General features: G+C 41.7%; 1 protein-coding gene across 5 annotated transcripts in view; it reads right to left on the reverse strand.

Annotated features, from left to right (window-relative positions):
- The window catches only part of ppp2r5eb (protein phosphatase 2, regulatory subunit B', epsilon isoform b), a 49,989-nt gene that overhangs the window by 32,337 nt on the left and 1,418 nt on the right, over window positions 1-16,234 (reverse strand). For 2 of the 5 annotated variants that reach the window (XM_084382229.1, XM_084382227.1), the window contains exon 2: window positions 8,794-8,954. In XM_084382229.1, the coding sequence (XP_084238355.1) occupies window positions 8,794-8,950 (157 nt within the window). In that variant the 5' untranslated portion in view covers window positions 8,951-8,954. Of the gene's footprint in view, window positions 1-8,793; window positions 8,958-13,907; window positions 14,001-16,234 lie in introns of those variants that run through there. The other 3 variants (XM_084382228.1, XM_084382226.1, XM_084382225.1) reach the window with 2 other exon arrangements.

The raw sequence follows: 16,234 nt of genomic DNA on the forward strand, positions 1-16,234 counted from the left end.
CCTGAGGTCTGCAGGCAGCAACAGCAGGTAATGCTTCCAATTTCCCTCTCCATTTTTTGGCTTTATATTTAACCTTTATTGATTCAGGGGACTTGTTGACTTGTTGTTTTTGCTTCTCATTCATAAAAGCTGTGTACAGTCCCATTTGGGAGCTGGGTAGTACAACCTGAGCAATGTGCTGGAAGATTAAGAGTCAGATTCAAGCGCAGTTTGCCAGAAGTTGTTGAAGGAGACGAGAACAGCAATCCTACAATCTTTTGTCAGTCATTGCAGGATTCAAACAAGTAATCTCAGGGTCTAAACAGTACATGTTTTTGTCCTGAACTATTTGGGAGAGGATTTTTGATTCTGTTCATTACGTCTTAAGTTTGCCACTCGGGTTAGCCTTCGGATGTATAGCTCATAAGACCTATTTTAAGGGAGCGTTGTGGTTTCTCAGTGAGATACAGCTACGATGAACAAAGAGGAAAGGGTCACAAAAAAAACGTGTGCTGAAAATGTTCAGCTGAAGTTGTCCAAACAATCAAACAGCATAACCATCTGTATCACTACAGTGTTGGTAGGATATGCAAATAAACAACGGTAATCTTCTCTACATTTTGCCTTCATCCCCCCGCTCTTTTGCCGGCGAAAATCCTTCGACTGGCGTAAAACGTGACGTCATCTGGAGGATTTTAGGGCTGCTGTATCAACTACAGACTGCTCCACAATTTTTATGCACTGTTCACGGTGGCAAAGGGTACGTTTGAGTCGAAAGAGAGACAGTTTGTTACTTGCTGGCCGCCTAACTGTTTCCTGTTTCAAAACAGGCATCGAGCCCAAACCAAGCACCGTCCAACTCGCAGTACGTCACCCATCAGCGTGAGTGTGTACTGGTCCGGTTTATTGGTCTGGTTGTTTTACCTTTTGAGCGAAGGGGAATACCACTGCCTTTTTTTATGATTGCTTCTTTCCACTGCAGAGTCAGACCAGTTTTATGCGAGGAGTGTATTTCAAGCGATGGAAGTACAAGCAACAAAAACAAACCATACTCTGACCGCAAAATGTCAGTTTAAGATAAAAGAGATTTACTGCTGCATCTTGTGACAGAATGACACCTCTCAGCCCGTCAAGGTCAAGTGCTTTACAATCAGTATATTGCACTATAACACAACAGACTCCTGCCAAACCTAAGAGGGTTTTATTTTTGATTAAATCACATACTTGTGGGATATTATAAGACGTTACTTGTTTCAGTCACAACACCAAACCAATGGCACTGACTAACATGTCTGTGCATGTTCACTTCTCTTCAACATGACGTCAGAGATCCTTTGGATTGACTGTACTGCAGGTTCACCAAGTTTTTTCCCATTAACCTTCAGCCAAAACGTCGAGACAGAGCCGACTGGCAGCGTGAGGAAAAAGCCAGTGTCGGTATCTGTTGAACAGGGGTGTGGCAGTGGTGGCTTCACATAGCAATGAGGACTAATCTACTGTGGTCTACTGTGAGTATTCCTCCTGATTGCGTCATCCATTTGCCCGGGGATCCCCCTGAGGAAACTGCGCCCTCCTAGTCTTCCTCTAAACGTCTCCGAATGAGCTGCACAGCCACCGACGGGATTTATGTAATCCACCGTGCTTTACCGAGACCCTGCCTGTCATTTCAGGCTGAAGTGTGACCTGCGACGGTGACTAACCCGCAAAGAGATGGGAGGAGAAACTGAAGGAGGAAGAGGAGGAGGGGGGAAAGATGTGATTTGTGCATCTTGATGATGTGCTTTTTGCAGTCTGTGAGCAGAGTACAGCCGTCCAGATCTACGCCCACCTCTGCTTCTGCTGCTGAAAATGTGTACCTCAAGGCGGGAAAGATTATGGAAATGGGGGGGAGAAACACAGCAAAGCATCTTCCTCCATCAGAAAGAAAGAAAAAAATGTGCAACAAAGGTTAAATGAAGGACATGCAGGAGAAGAGGTCTGTTTTTGTTGAGTTGTGGCCTCAAAATACAGGAATCCTATTCACACTGCCACAATAAATGATAACATCCTCCTCGGTTATTAGAAAATTGAATAGAACGCAAGAAAACAGGAAATTCTTTTTCAAAAACAGAGGAAGTTATGGTTTTACGAGTGTCATTGAAATAAAAAAAAAATACCTGTCGTATCCTCATCTCTTTCTTACATAAAACAAACAATCCTGAAATATCATCCAGAAATATATACACAGCGGGAGAATAGGAATTCAGACTTCAAAGGAATAGCAGACGTGTCTAGAGAATATCTAAAGAAAAAAACAGGAAGCGTAAAACAACAAAGAACATCTCATCTAAAATAAAAGAAATGCGGCCTGGAGGTAACGAATGAGGTAGAAAAGGGATCTGAGAAATCTTGAAAAGCAGAAATATATATATATCTGACCTCTTTCTCTGAACCCTGGTGTAAAACATTCCCAAGTGGGTCGAGCCTTGGGGCGGCCTCAGAGACTGCCAGCCAGTTAGTAAAACACAGTGCTGCCCTATACACATCTCCCTGGCAGTTATATAATGCTGAGAGATTAGAGGTAGAAGAGTCTGTCAACAAAAGGCAGTCATTGTGTGGCGTTCCTGAAGGCCACGCATGTCGTATGGTCATCTGAGGTTGGCCTTGTTGATCGCATTTATTAATTCAATTTCGCTGGTTGGCGGTTTAACACGGGACTTTCGGGATTCGTCACAGAGAGTCTACTGTGGCTTAAAGTTCACAAGAGACAAGGGGAAGAGGCTAACTTAATCCTTGTTCTTCCACTTGGTTTACACAGACAGACATAAATGGGAGCTCAGGGAGGCTTCAGAGGTGAGTGTGGTCGTCTTGTGATCAGATGGAAGGTATCCGGATCCCAGTCCTGATTCTTCACAAACAAGTTAATGTATTGCATTTAATGCTGAATTTACGAAAAGGCACGAATGATTTGGAGGGTGTTATTCAAAATGTAATTTTGAACTTTGGACAGAGCCCAGCTAGCTGTTTACCCATGCCTCCAGTGGATATGCTAAGCTAGGGTAACCACATCTTTGCTCTAGCTCTGTACTTATCAAAAAGACAGCAAAAAGGCTAATCTACCAACATGTTGAACTGTTTCTTCCAGTGTAGATAAACTAACTATTAAAAGCTGCAGGATTGTGTTGTCGTTTCAGGATATTAACCATCTTTTCTGGGTGTCAGCTGACATTAAGCCTCATTCACAGCACATTAAAACACATTAAAAAAAATGCTGTTAGTTAGCTAAAACTGGCACATTCATCTTATGAGCCAACACCAAGCATCAGCATCACGTTGGTCTCACGTTGCCAAAATGATTTCCACACCACACCAGTGAAGGAAAAAACGTCTGGCTGAACCCGAAGATGGTTTAAAAAAAACGCAGCTTTGTTTCTTTACCACTGCAGCCCAACATGATTTATAACTCTTATTTTATCGAAGCACATCTCGTACAGCGGCTTGTGTTTAAGGAACATTTAACTTCAAGAATATTGTAGAAAAGCATGTTTATATTGAGGCCATTAAAATGCTCGTTTTGGTACTGAAACTAACACTTTGGATCAGCACTCGTCAGACCAGACGTCTCAGCTGATCGTGCAGATTAATATGAACATGGAGTCTGAAATACTGAACAGACCTTCCACCAGCAGCCACACTGCCTGCCCACACAGAGACTTGGTGCCACTCTCATTCAGAACGACATCAATGATGCACCGATTTAAAAAATGTGATAATCTGAGCTGTGTTTTGATTCATAACGTACAGTAAGTCTCTGCAGAATACAGTAGAGAAGCAGCCGACAGGGAATAACACCTCACAATGAAATCTGTTATCTCTGACTATGTTTCTAATTTAGGTCTGGCCGACTGTGTTGTAAGTAACCCGCCTCCTGAAGCGCCTGTGCGGGGGTAAAAGCTCCAGTGGAGCAGCTCGGCGGTCAGGAGCAGCAGACTGTGATTGTACTGAGGAGGTGAGAAATGTGTGGAGCTGTGTGAATGTGAAGTGAACGTGTGAAACTGAAGCAGGGAGCTGCTGAAAGAGAGCGACCGTGTGCCGGCTCAGTCACAGACACACAGATAATTACAGTGCGGCGATAAAAGACAAACTAAAATAAGCTCCGACAAGAACCGAGAGTACGTTCTGCCTGTTTTACACATGTGACACTTGTTGCTGGCAAATCCACTGTACAATTACACAATTAAACTGTCACCTAGATTAGAGATTATACTGCGGTAACTGGGCTTTATTTACTGTTTTAGGATTGATGTCCTGATTTTTTGTTTCCACAATAAGCCATCATGCAGCTACAATAACAACCACAACTACAATTGTTTTCATTTTCAGTTAATCTGTTGATTATTTCCTCGTTAAATCAATTAGTTGTGTGGTAAGTAACGGTGAAAAATGTTGAGTTTCCCAAAGCCACAGATGAGGTCCTCAAATGTCTTGTTTTGACCTCAACCTAAAGGAAAGAAAAAGTTAAAATCATCTTCTAGTAACTACACTGATGGCAAGAAGATATACGCCAAGATCATGTCATATGCTCGTGTCGCAGTAATTAATCATTAGCACGTTGACAACCAACTGATTGATTGTTGCAGCTCATGTAATTGGAGATATTTTCCCTGTTCTCCATGAAAATCCAAACAAAATAACATATTTCGAGAATTCAAAGTGTACTCGGACCGTCGCTGCTTCAAAAAGAAAAACAATACATTTCTTTGAGTCACGGGGAAACTGGTTAAGCCTCGCTCCAGGCCTCTGAATCACCACCCAAGTTTACGATTAGTTCATAAATTAAAATTAAAACCAAATGACTGTTTAGTCCAATTATCAGAACACTAACGGGTGACTAGCACGTTAGTCGCCAAAAACTTTATCTTTACTTAAATGTTTTCTTCTATAGCGACAGGTCTATGTTGTCTGAAAATATTTAACGTCACTACTTTCTGTTTACAGCTCACTACTTTCTTCCATTTCCTTCCAATTTACTGAGAGGACAGCAACAGAACAAAAGTGAAAGTGACTTATGCATGTTCCCCCGCTGGAGTACAAAGAACGGCCTGTTGCGTTTATACACTATAATGGTCTGAATTTCAAATAAAAAGTGACAGGCTTAATTTGCACCATTCGACTACAATAAAACCTTTGAGGCACACAAGATGACAAGATAAAGAATCATATGACACCGTTAACGGAAAATCTTCTTCTGCGTCAGAAGGTGAAAATGTTGATCTTTGTTTTGTATTTGGACAAAACGTCACCTGGAAACAGACGAGGGAAATTACAAATCCTGTGTATAAATGCGTCATAAATAGGTTAAATAACTTATATTAATGCTTCTACTTCCTACACTAAGTTCTATCATTAAGCTTTTCAAACTCTACACAGATTTGATTAATAATAATGATCTACAATTATAAAAATTCCACATTTCCTATTGAAAAATGCAAAATTTTAATATTGAAGGACGCCCACACCCCTGCAACTAAGCCTTCCACACACCCAGGAGTGACACTGTCATGGTTCTAATGTTTCAGATTATATTTGCCGTGTTATTTCTATAATAATGCTGTTGTAGTAGTCCAGAAAAAGGAAATGAGACATTCTGCTTTCTAGGAACCTCAGTTCTGGCTTTCTTTGAAACAGTTCAAACAAGCATGACATTGTTTGGGGGTTTAATTCTTTCAAACAGTGAGCGTGTTTACTAATGTTGTCTGCAGGTCATTGGATCAACACTTAGTCTGCGTATGGAGGTCGGGTGTGCTGCTGTGGGCTGCTAGCATGACGATGTTTACATAAAGACAACGAGTCTAAGTGGAGCATGAACGCAGACTCTCTCTCACACACTTTTTAACATGTAAACACAGGGACGACACATTTATGAGGCGTCAGGGTGGAGAAGAAACCAAGGAACCTAAAAAAGAAGGTGTGTCAAAGTAAATGGGAGATGCTATAACCATGTCGTATGACTTCTGATGAAGAAACGTCTCCACAAAATGAAAGAAGACACTTCAGAGAGCAGGCTGACATAATGACCCTCTTCATTTTTTAAGTTTCAAGGAAGAAACCAGGAAGTGGTTTTCCATCACACTCTGACAGGTGGACAGTCTGTTGGTTTCTGTGCGGCAACATTCCTGCTGTTACCGCCAACCACACCAGCGCTGTATTTACACAGGTGAAATGTGAGGTGTGTATTACTACGCCCAAATTCATACCACGCATCACCCAACTCACTTTGATCTGCAGTGTGAAATGTCAATACATTCCGATACTAACAAGTCAGAGACGATACGGCATCATGTCAGGAGGTCGCTGCCATCTTCAGTACCCATCATTAAAACACGCATATTAAAAATTAATCTGGGTGATAATCAATCAACTAATGTCCAGATCAGAGGTCTTTAACCGGAGGGTCAGGACCCACAAAGGGCCTTCAAGATTAATCCAAGGGGTCACACGAGGACCACCAGGATGGGGTCACTATTATGGCCCTATCAAACATTTACAGATGTACAGCGCTTAAGTGACGACATACAAACAAGGTGTATCTAACTTGAACCAGACGCTGAACATTCAGAAGATCAAGACATCTTTTCTGTGTCAGTGACAGACACAGACAGCAGCAATGTCCTGCCCTGAGTGATCTACCTGTCTAGGCACGCAGCACACACACAAACACACACTTATGCAGACAGACGAGCGGGCATGGAAACAACAACAACACACTCAGACAGAGCTCGACTCTGTAACGAGCAAAGCAAGAAAACAAAACTAGCTCGAGTTTAGCGGCTGCACCAGTTTCACAATCATTTCTGGGCTCAAAATTTCATGAAGGCTTCTCTGGGCTGAGGAGAGCTCAGGAGACAGAGAGCGGGCCGACAGTGCGTGGTTTACATGTTAAGCTGGGGGAGAGGTGAAGTCAGTGCCGAAAATTCACTGCAGAATCTTCACTCCACAAGGCGAACATGGAAGAAGATATATCCTGGTACAGACGTGTGTCGAGCGGCTTGAAATGTTTGAACGCAAAGAACTTCACTTTATATTTCACTCAAGACCCATAACAACAAAAATATCAGGTTCAATTTCAGCATGCATGTGTAAAATGCTAAAAATATGCAGAATTTCAGACATGAAAAAGAGGTTTTACTCAAATCAGGGACCAAAGTACAGCGAAGGGTATAAGGACCAAACTATATAATTACGTCACATGATGCAGAGGGGGCTGAAAACACCTTTTCCATAAGCTTACACTTGGCAGCCGACAACGAAGTAATTTTAAATCCAGGAAGTTGAACATTTTTGGCGTCATGCACCACTGAACCAACTACACAGTCACCATCTTGAACCCCTGGACGACCGGGACACCCTGAATTCCACCTTACAGGCTGGACACACTGGACGCCTGTGTACTGCATGGCGGCTGCGTTGCTGAGCTGCTGCAGCCGCTGCTCACTCGCGTGTTTGTGTTCACATAGGCTGCGATGCTGCTGCAGCGCAGCTCCGACCTGTCCTATCTGTGTACACCAAGTTTGTCTTTAATAATTATCAATGAATATGATGACGTTATTTTCCTGTATCCCGCCTTGAATGAGCGAGAAAGTACGAGGGGGAGAGAGAGGAAGGGAGGGAGAGAAAGTGAAAGTGAAAGAAAGAAGTCGCCCCTCACTTGTGTGTTTTCTCTTTATGTCTGTCACATATTACACATACAGACATTAAAACTGTAGCAAAATGCTGGTATGATGTGGCTATGACTGTCTACAGGTCACTTTCAGGTCTATTTTTACTGAGAACAGCACGCATGAAGCGGTAGAAATAGGTAAGACTCCAGACGCAGCAGCTACGCTTTACACTGGCGTGAGAAACACGACTCATGCATCCAGTGTGGCTGGTCGAACCTGTTAACATGGATGCTGAAATGAAAAGAGAGGTAATGCCACCCAGCACACGCATCCAGTGTGTCCAGCCTGTTGAGAGCGTTATTTACCAATAACCAACACATTTTGGATTTTGGGACTGTATATGTTATGCGTCCAAAGACAAAACTCACTTCAGTTTACAACTACTTAAGTGACTCCGTGGTAAAGGAGCATTTCAGCTCATGATCTGTAAGCATGTTTTTTCTCTTAAAATCCATCTTTTTCCATTTTGCACGTTCCTACAGTGACTGTACATCTTTGGTCTCTGTCCTCCCTAATTTGCTTTCATCCACACAACTCGCTCACAGAGAAAACAGCTCTGTAGAGAAAACAGGTCACTCAACAGTAGAGCTGTCACCTTTTATTTGAAATGCTCTCTGATCTGTTGGATGTTTTGTTGCCCTGTTAGCAAACGGGGTAATCTCTGCTCTAATCTTTGAAGAAAAAGGAGAAAACTGGCTGTTTGCTGACTTCTGCTCATGCAACTTCAGCTTTTCCCTTCAGCGAGGCAGCAGAACGATGAGTAGATGAACTGAGCGATCAATATCCTTCCATGAGATAGTTTAAGACGAGGCGACATTGATTAGAACAATTACAGATCTCATTTACTCCGACAGCCGACGCCTGACTTCAATAATACTAAATGGAGAAGTCACAAGTTCAAACTGTGTTGAAACTGACCTATCGGGGTCAGCAGCGCCTAATGAAGCAAGACTCTGCAGACAAGCTGCATTTGTGAAACACCCTTCTTATCTGTGAGCTGAATATGAGTACTCTTACAGAAACAAAGTGGATTTCAGCAGCTACTTAACGTCGGGTTATCACTCCGACAAATCAACCCCAACTTTCACACACACACACCCTCCTCCCCTCTTACCCTTGAGCAGTGGCAAGGGCGTGAGCTCTATGGGTTTGCCCTGAGAGCGGAATTGGGACGAACTCTGCGACCGCTTCTGCTTGGCCTTCCTGACAGACTTCCGTGAAAATCCGTCCACTTTGTCCACAGATGGAGATGTGGTGGCTGCCGAGGACATAGCCCTGCTGGGAGAAACACACAGGGAGGTTAACACAATCACATCAAGGCGTGCGTTCACTGAGGGCAGAACGATTAACCACAGAATACTGAAGGTTTTACAGAAGCGAAACTGGCCTTCAACTGACGAGGATTTAGTAAGGAAAATATACTTTTTGATTTGTTTAATTGAGCTGCATGATTAACTGATCAGTCGATTTAAAGAGAATTATTTGCCAGCTATTTCGATTAATCGTTTTAAGTAAAAATGTCAAACATATTGCTGGTTTTAGCATCTTAAATGAGAGGATTTGCTGCTTTTTGATGTCTTTTTGGGCTCCGGGACATTGTAATGAGCATTTTTTGCAATTTGTTTGACATTTTGCAGACTGAACGATTAATCGATCAATCGTAACAATAATCAGCAGATTAATGGATAGTGAAAGTAATCATTAGTTTCAGCTTTAATGTTTAACAGGCGATGGTGATGATGATCAACGCTTATAAATCAGGTTGTACTCATGTAAAAACAAATATATGACTTGCCTTTATCCCGTAACTTTATCAAAATGAACTCTGAAGTGCCTGAAAACTTTGAATGAGTCGTTGAATATCTAATAAATCTATAAATAAAACAATAAACTGTGAAATTATTTATCATGACGATGAAAATGTATTGCATTCTTCCACAACAGTATGGTTTTATTTGACCATTACCATGCAGTTGCACAGCTATACATTTTTCTAGTAGTGATCTCATGAAAGCTATAAACACAGACAGAAAACAACATCCTCACAGACTTTTTTAAACTCCCCGGCATTTTATTAGCCTCACAACAAACCTGTGCAGCCACAGCAGACGGCCTCATGTTCCCAGCATGAGGCCCGGTTACAGTACACAAACACACACCGCCTTCATACCTGCCAACAGGCTATCACGCTCAAAACACACTCAAACACCAACGTCTACCCACAACAATGGAGCCTGGTCTGCGGCTGCGAGGCGCCGCCAAAGTTGGAGGAAGCTGAGGAAACGTCCACTGCTGTGTGTTAGCTGCTGATTAGGTCTGAAGGACTTCTAACAAACCGGCTGCTCAGGCGGTGACAATAAAAAACAAACAAGCCGCCGCAGATGTTGCACTTTTTATAGCAAACTACTGCTAAACTACTTTTCTGAACCACACCCACGAGGAAAAATGAGAAGATTTCTATACAGCTGACAGAGGAAGCGTGTGATGACACTGGAGACAAAGTTTTAGGCTGTCGGGCTTCATCTTGGGCTTTGGAAAGACTGACAGACGTATTCGATATGTGTACGTTTTGACCTGGGATGTATAAACTTTGGATCAAGGATGTTTGTGACAAATTTCATTGAAATCCATCAAATTGTTTTTAAAATTTTGGACCAAAAGACTGACAATATACTCCCCAAAGCTACACAAAAAGTGGTGTTAATATCAGCCTATAAAATCCTACTTATAATAGAACTGATCTATGGAAATGAAGCTAATTTTGCAGTTAAGTAATTCAACTGTCAAGCTAATCATCCACTTCCTCTGTCATTAACTTTTATTTATTAATTTAGACGTCTAGACTTCCACACCAGCAACAATAACTCAGGAGACGACACCGCCGGATCACACAAAGAAGTCCTGAGAAGAAATAAATCAGAAGTGTAGCAAAAAGCGGTTATGTAATAAGACGTGAATGAGACGCTGCAGGCCGTACTCTGTGCCGCCTGCATCTCTGATGCTCTGTCAAAGTCACGCAGTCGTACAGTATGTCCAGCAGGCCTCGTACATAACAGCGGACACACACACACGTCATGCTGCTGCCTGAGGATACGGACGACGCTAGCTGACAGTGAAAGCCTTTTACAGGCTCCATGAGGCTGCACAGCTGATCGTCCATCATCATACAGTACACTGCAGTTTTAAAAGTGATTAATGACTGCAGAGCAGACGACTCACTTCCATCTGTGGTTAGAGACCGTCAGCACATTGATGCAATACGAGTGTAAGCGGAGTGAGATTATAATCAAGACTGACAACTGTGATTAAATAAGCAGAGTTTTAACTGTTAAACTTTAGTCTGTTTTCTGTTTTCATGGTATGTTGCGCATATTTACATCAGCTGACTAACATGAGACCAAGACGATTCTCAAACTCAGGACCTCGAAATGTCCAAATCCTTGTTCTACCTCTTTTCCAGACCCACATATCTGTACCCTACTCAGGGTTTCCCCCAGGAAACTGGTTAGCAAAAGTGCCAAGTGTCCTACTTTCCTAACTTATAACAAGTTTTCTTTTTTTATCAGAGGTTACAACGTGCTGCTGATTAATTACTGTGACACAAACAGATCATGTGATCCTGGCGTATCTCTTCTCGTTATCAATGTGGTTATTAGAAGATGATTTTAAGATGACGACTTCTTAATTGTGATTATTTTCTGGTGTCTTTCCTCCTCTGTGACAGTGGACTGAATATCTTTTGGGTTGTGCACAAAACAAGACATTTGAGAACAACTAATCAATTAACGAAGAAATCAAACCAACCGAATTTTTGTTGCCATGTCAGTCAATTAAGTAAATTATCAACAAGGTGTCTACAGGTATCCGACACTTAACTCTAATACTTTCAAGACCGTTTCAAGATATTTTACAATTAAATGTAAGACTGATTTCTAAATTAATCACCTTTTCCTTATTCAGGCATTGCAGGTAAGATTAATAAAGGTAAGTAATATAGATGTGGTCCCTTGCAGAGGCAGGTATAATGTAGTAATATGGTTATTAAAGTGAATTATGTTACTCTACATTTTGCCAGGTGTAAAGTAAAAAGTGCATATTAAGAATTGTAACATGAGAAATGTGGACTTTCACGCACAAGAGCCCGACTCATTTTGACAAAAATGAATTTAAAAAATGGATAAATTAAATTACATCAAATGTGTGTGGCAATAAAGACGTCAAAAACTCAAATTTATGACTTTGAAGGCCTAATATCGATCGAATTTAAGACTTTTTAAGACTTTTGAAGAACCTGCAGAAATCCTGATCAAGAAAAAACACCAACTTTAGCTGGATTCAGGTTCTCAAAAGGTGATGACTTCGCCGTTTTATTCGGTAAATTAAATATCCTCATGTAGTGGACACACAGGGACCTCTTCACTGTTTTGCGATAACCTCTGGGGAATTTTGTAGAAAAGCTTATTTGACACAGATCGTAAAACGGCTGAAAAATTAAATCTACGTCATAATTATGTAAATCGACTTTAACTAGCACTCCGGGGACTCTTCTTTTTTGTTTTTATTTACTACCCCACACTGCAAATTCACACATGACAGAACCAATTATATAAGATGACGAGAGTCATCTGTCACCGCTGCTCATTGTCTTCTCTTTCATAACCACACAGCTGTTAATGATCCAGCCCCATGAATGCATTCTGTCGGGCATCAGTATCGTCACCAGGGCGAGAAAATACCTCCAGCTGATCGCTGATCCGTCGTATCAGTGGTTTCTAGATTTAACTCGTCCACTAGCAGGTGAGTCGTCATTAATCTGGAACTCCTAATGCGTTTTACAGGTGTAATAAACAAATATGTTAAATTCTCTCCCTCACTGACAGTTTTGCCTTTCAAACTTTGAAACAGGACTATTCAGATGTCATACAAAGCGAGACCCAACAGCATGTCAGCCTCGTCTCAAGCTCCAGTGAAAACACAAATAAAAACTGCCTATCGACACCTCAACACCTGTTCTCTGAGTGCTGCTGAGCCTCGCAAAGACCGGGCAAAGCAGGCCAGAGCCTCTGAAAATCACCTTCACTCTGAGATTATCTCCGGCTAATGGCTTATAGTGGCACAGCTCTGACGTGCGCACTCTTTGTGACTGTCAGGTTTTTTATTCCCGTAAAATCCATATTTCCGGAAGATGCCGCGATGATGGCGAGGGGCAACACGCTGCCATCAAATATACAAATAACAAGGTTCACTCAGGAAAGAACGGAGGGTCTAAGAAAAGACGGTGTGACGTTTAGCTTTAAACTAATCATTGGCTAATTGATTAGTCTAATAATAGATTACACGTTTTAGTCATTTGGTGAACAAAAACATCATCTATTCACTTTCTGCAGCATCTCTAATGTGGAGATTTGCTGCTTTTGTCAGTTTTATATCATTAACTGAATGTCTCTGGGTTTTTGGACATAAAAAGGCATCTAAAGGCATCGAAAGGCATCACCTTGGGCGTTTTTTTGGTAGTTTATGAACAAAAGAACAGAAGAAAGAGTAGCAGAATAATCAATAATGAAACCACTTGTTAGTTGTAGCTCTGGTACCTTTTTCTGTACAGATTCTGCACTTTGACTTTGAGATTTGCAGCTAGATTTGACTTTAAAGCTGCAACAATCAATCCAGTAAATTGTGTAAGTCATTATTTGGAGAAGAAGTCTAAATTATTTGATTTCAGCTTCTTAAATGTGAATATTTCCTGGTTTCTTCACTCCTCTAGGACAGTAAACAAAACAAGACATTTGAGGACGTCATCGTGGTGATTTCTTAACATTTTCTGACATTTTATAGACTTAACAACTAATCTATTAATCGAGAATGAAAATAATCAGCCCTACTGAGGAGGCACTTGTTAAAAACACTCTCCTCCTCGGATACATGCTGCACACAACTTCCAGTCTCTGCAGGGAGGCTTCACACAGCCAGTCAGCTTCATTCAGCTCTGATCAAACAGAGTCTATCTGCTGTGAAGTTGTACATCTTGATAAAGCAGCGAGGAAAATATTCATCATCAGTAACAGACTCTCAGTTTCTTCCTACTACATCGCCAATGGCAACGATGATTATTCAAAGAGCTGTCGATGCTTAAAAGCTTTCGCCACCTGGTGAATGCCACCAGTGGATAAACTACAGTCGTCCTCCTTCAGAAACATCTTAAAACGGACTTGTTTCGGCTCCACTTACCTGTGCAAAGGGGCACTGGTATCCCCATGTACAACCATCAGTCCCTCACTGTCTATCGCTCTCTATGACCAGCCGGCTAATGGTGAAAACACTCCAGTGCCGCCACAACAGACACACGAGGGAGAGCAGGACTACGGCGGCTGGTCTGGCGTATGGCACCCGAGCACCAAAGCCATTCCCCTCCCATACCTCTTACATAAGAGACCAGATGACATCCGAACAGGCTCGGGGAGGGTGGGATTAAAGAACAAGGAGGAAGGAGAGAGGAGGGGGCACGGCCAACAACAGGGAGAGCAACAGAAAGGGAGGAAGAGGAGGGAGGGAGGGAGCCTGCCGTTCGCCAGGAAGTCAACAAATAGGCAACGGCAAGGCAGAGCGAAATAGAGCTGAAGTGAGGGAACAAAATGCAAACACACATACACACACACACACACTTACACACAGGAGATGAAAAGGAGGCTGGCAGGAGGAGAGCTCAAGGATGTCGCCTGTGGTCTGAAAGTTAAAATTCAAATATCACGGGGCTGCAAAAATCAAACATCGCTGGATTTCTGACTCGACTTCGGGTCTGAATGTTTGTTCCTTTACGGTCTTAATTTGTTCATTTAAACTCACGTGTGATTTCTTGGGGAAATAAATTGAATGTGAACGTGATTCACTCAACCGGAGCAATGTAATTGGAAATTGTAGCCTTTTAGTTCAGGCAGACTAAGATTATCTAAGAGATGGACCGATTTATCATTATGGGTATCTGTGTTTTTTGTGTCTGATTGCTAATAAAATATATCAATTTAAAAATATGACACTTTTCCTTTGATGCAGCATCCTTTCTGTGTCTGTAGGCTCACAAATTGTACTTCCATCACTGATTATTCTTAATTCTGCAAATGTATATCGTCTCCAAATAACTGTTACCAGCGTCCTTGACGACTAATAATCAGCCTCCGTATCGGCCCTATAAACCCCATATTGGTCAGTTTGCTCATATAAGATTAAGAAAAACAGCAATAATCACACCTGACAAGCTGGAACCAGAGACTTCATGAGTTTTTTGTATTTTTTTAAGCAAAAATTTCATGGACTTCTCATTTCAGCTCTGTAAACTGTGCACACACTCTCAACTGATTCATTTTCAATACGGAGCTGCGAGTAACATTAATTTTCATGGTCGATAAATCTGCTGTGTATTTTCTCGATTAATCGACCAGTTGTTTGGTCTATAAAATATCAGAAAACTGGGAAAATGATGAAGATGATGTCCTCAAATGTCTTGTTTGTCCGCAACCCAAAGATACTCAGTTTACTGTCATAGAGGAAAGAGGCCAGAAAATATTCACATTTAAGAAGCTGGAATCTGAGAATTAATTATTTTCTTTAAATAAAAAGATGACTCAGACTGATTAGTCTATGTATAATATATTAACCGTTGCAGCTCTAACTCAATATCTGTGTTCACATGCTGATGTTTGCATTTAAAAAGGAAAGCCACACGCCACCATTCACGATGACGATGGGAAACTAAAAGAAATTACCTAAAGTAACGTATTAAATTAAAGCCAAAGCTTCTTCAACTTTGAGGCCAGAACAGAGAGAGTTTCACGCCTATCACAGCAATATGGACCGGTTATTTTACATATCACTCTCATAGGTTTACTGCTAAACGATTAAGTGGTCCGAGCACTAATTATATCAGTCTGAATCACAGATCTGCTTATTTCAAATCCGTCTGCTACTCACTGTTGTCACTACTGACTGAAAACTGCAATCTGACAGCACGTCTAATTGGTGTGATACGTTCAAGGTATAATTATGCTGTTCACAGTCGAGAACAAATGAACTCAGCAACTTTCAACACACACACACACACACACACACAGCTGATAAGAGGGAGGCAGTTACTACACCCGAGTCATCATAAACACAGGAGACTTTGGATGTTCACCTATCTCGGCTCTGGACCTGAACCCTCAACGTGGCATGACATTAAAGAACCATGAAGATTTGTGACAGAACCAAAACTAGGAATATGCCTACACAAAAACACACACACACACACTGGCACTGCAAATACCATCACATGTGCCACACCTGGCCTCTGGCATGCTGTCATTCACACATGAATGAAGGTACACAGGTAAAAGTGTGAGCGAGATGTTTGTCTTACTACGACAAAGGCAGTCCAGCACACATCATGCTTTCACGTCTCTCACTCCTAACTGTGTTACTACCTCTCATCCATGTCACTACAGTGTCATTAGTGGTGATGATCTCCCTCTGACTGGTTGCACACACACACACACACACACACACACTACACAAGATGTAAA

Source organism: Pagrus pagrus (genome assembly GCF_965226575.1).
Source record: "Pagrus pagrus genome assembly, chromosome: 18".
NCBI classification, from domain to species: domain Eukaryota; kingdom Metazoa; phylum Chordata; class Actinopteri; order Spariformes; family Sparidae; genus Pagrus; species Pagrus pagrus.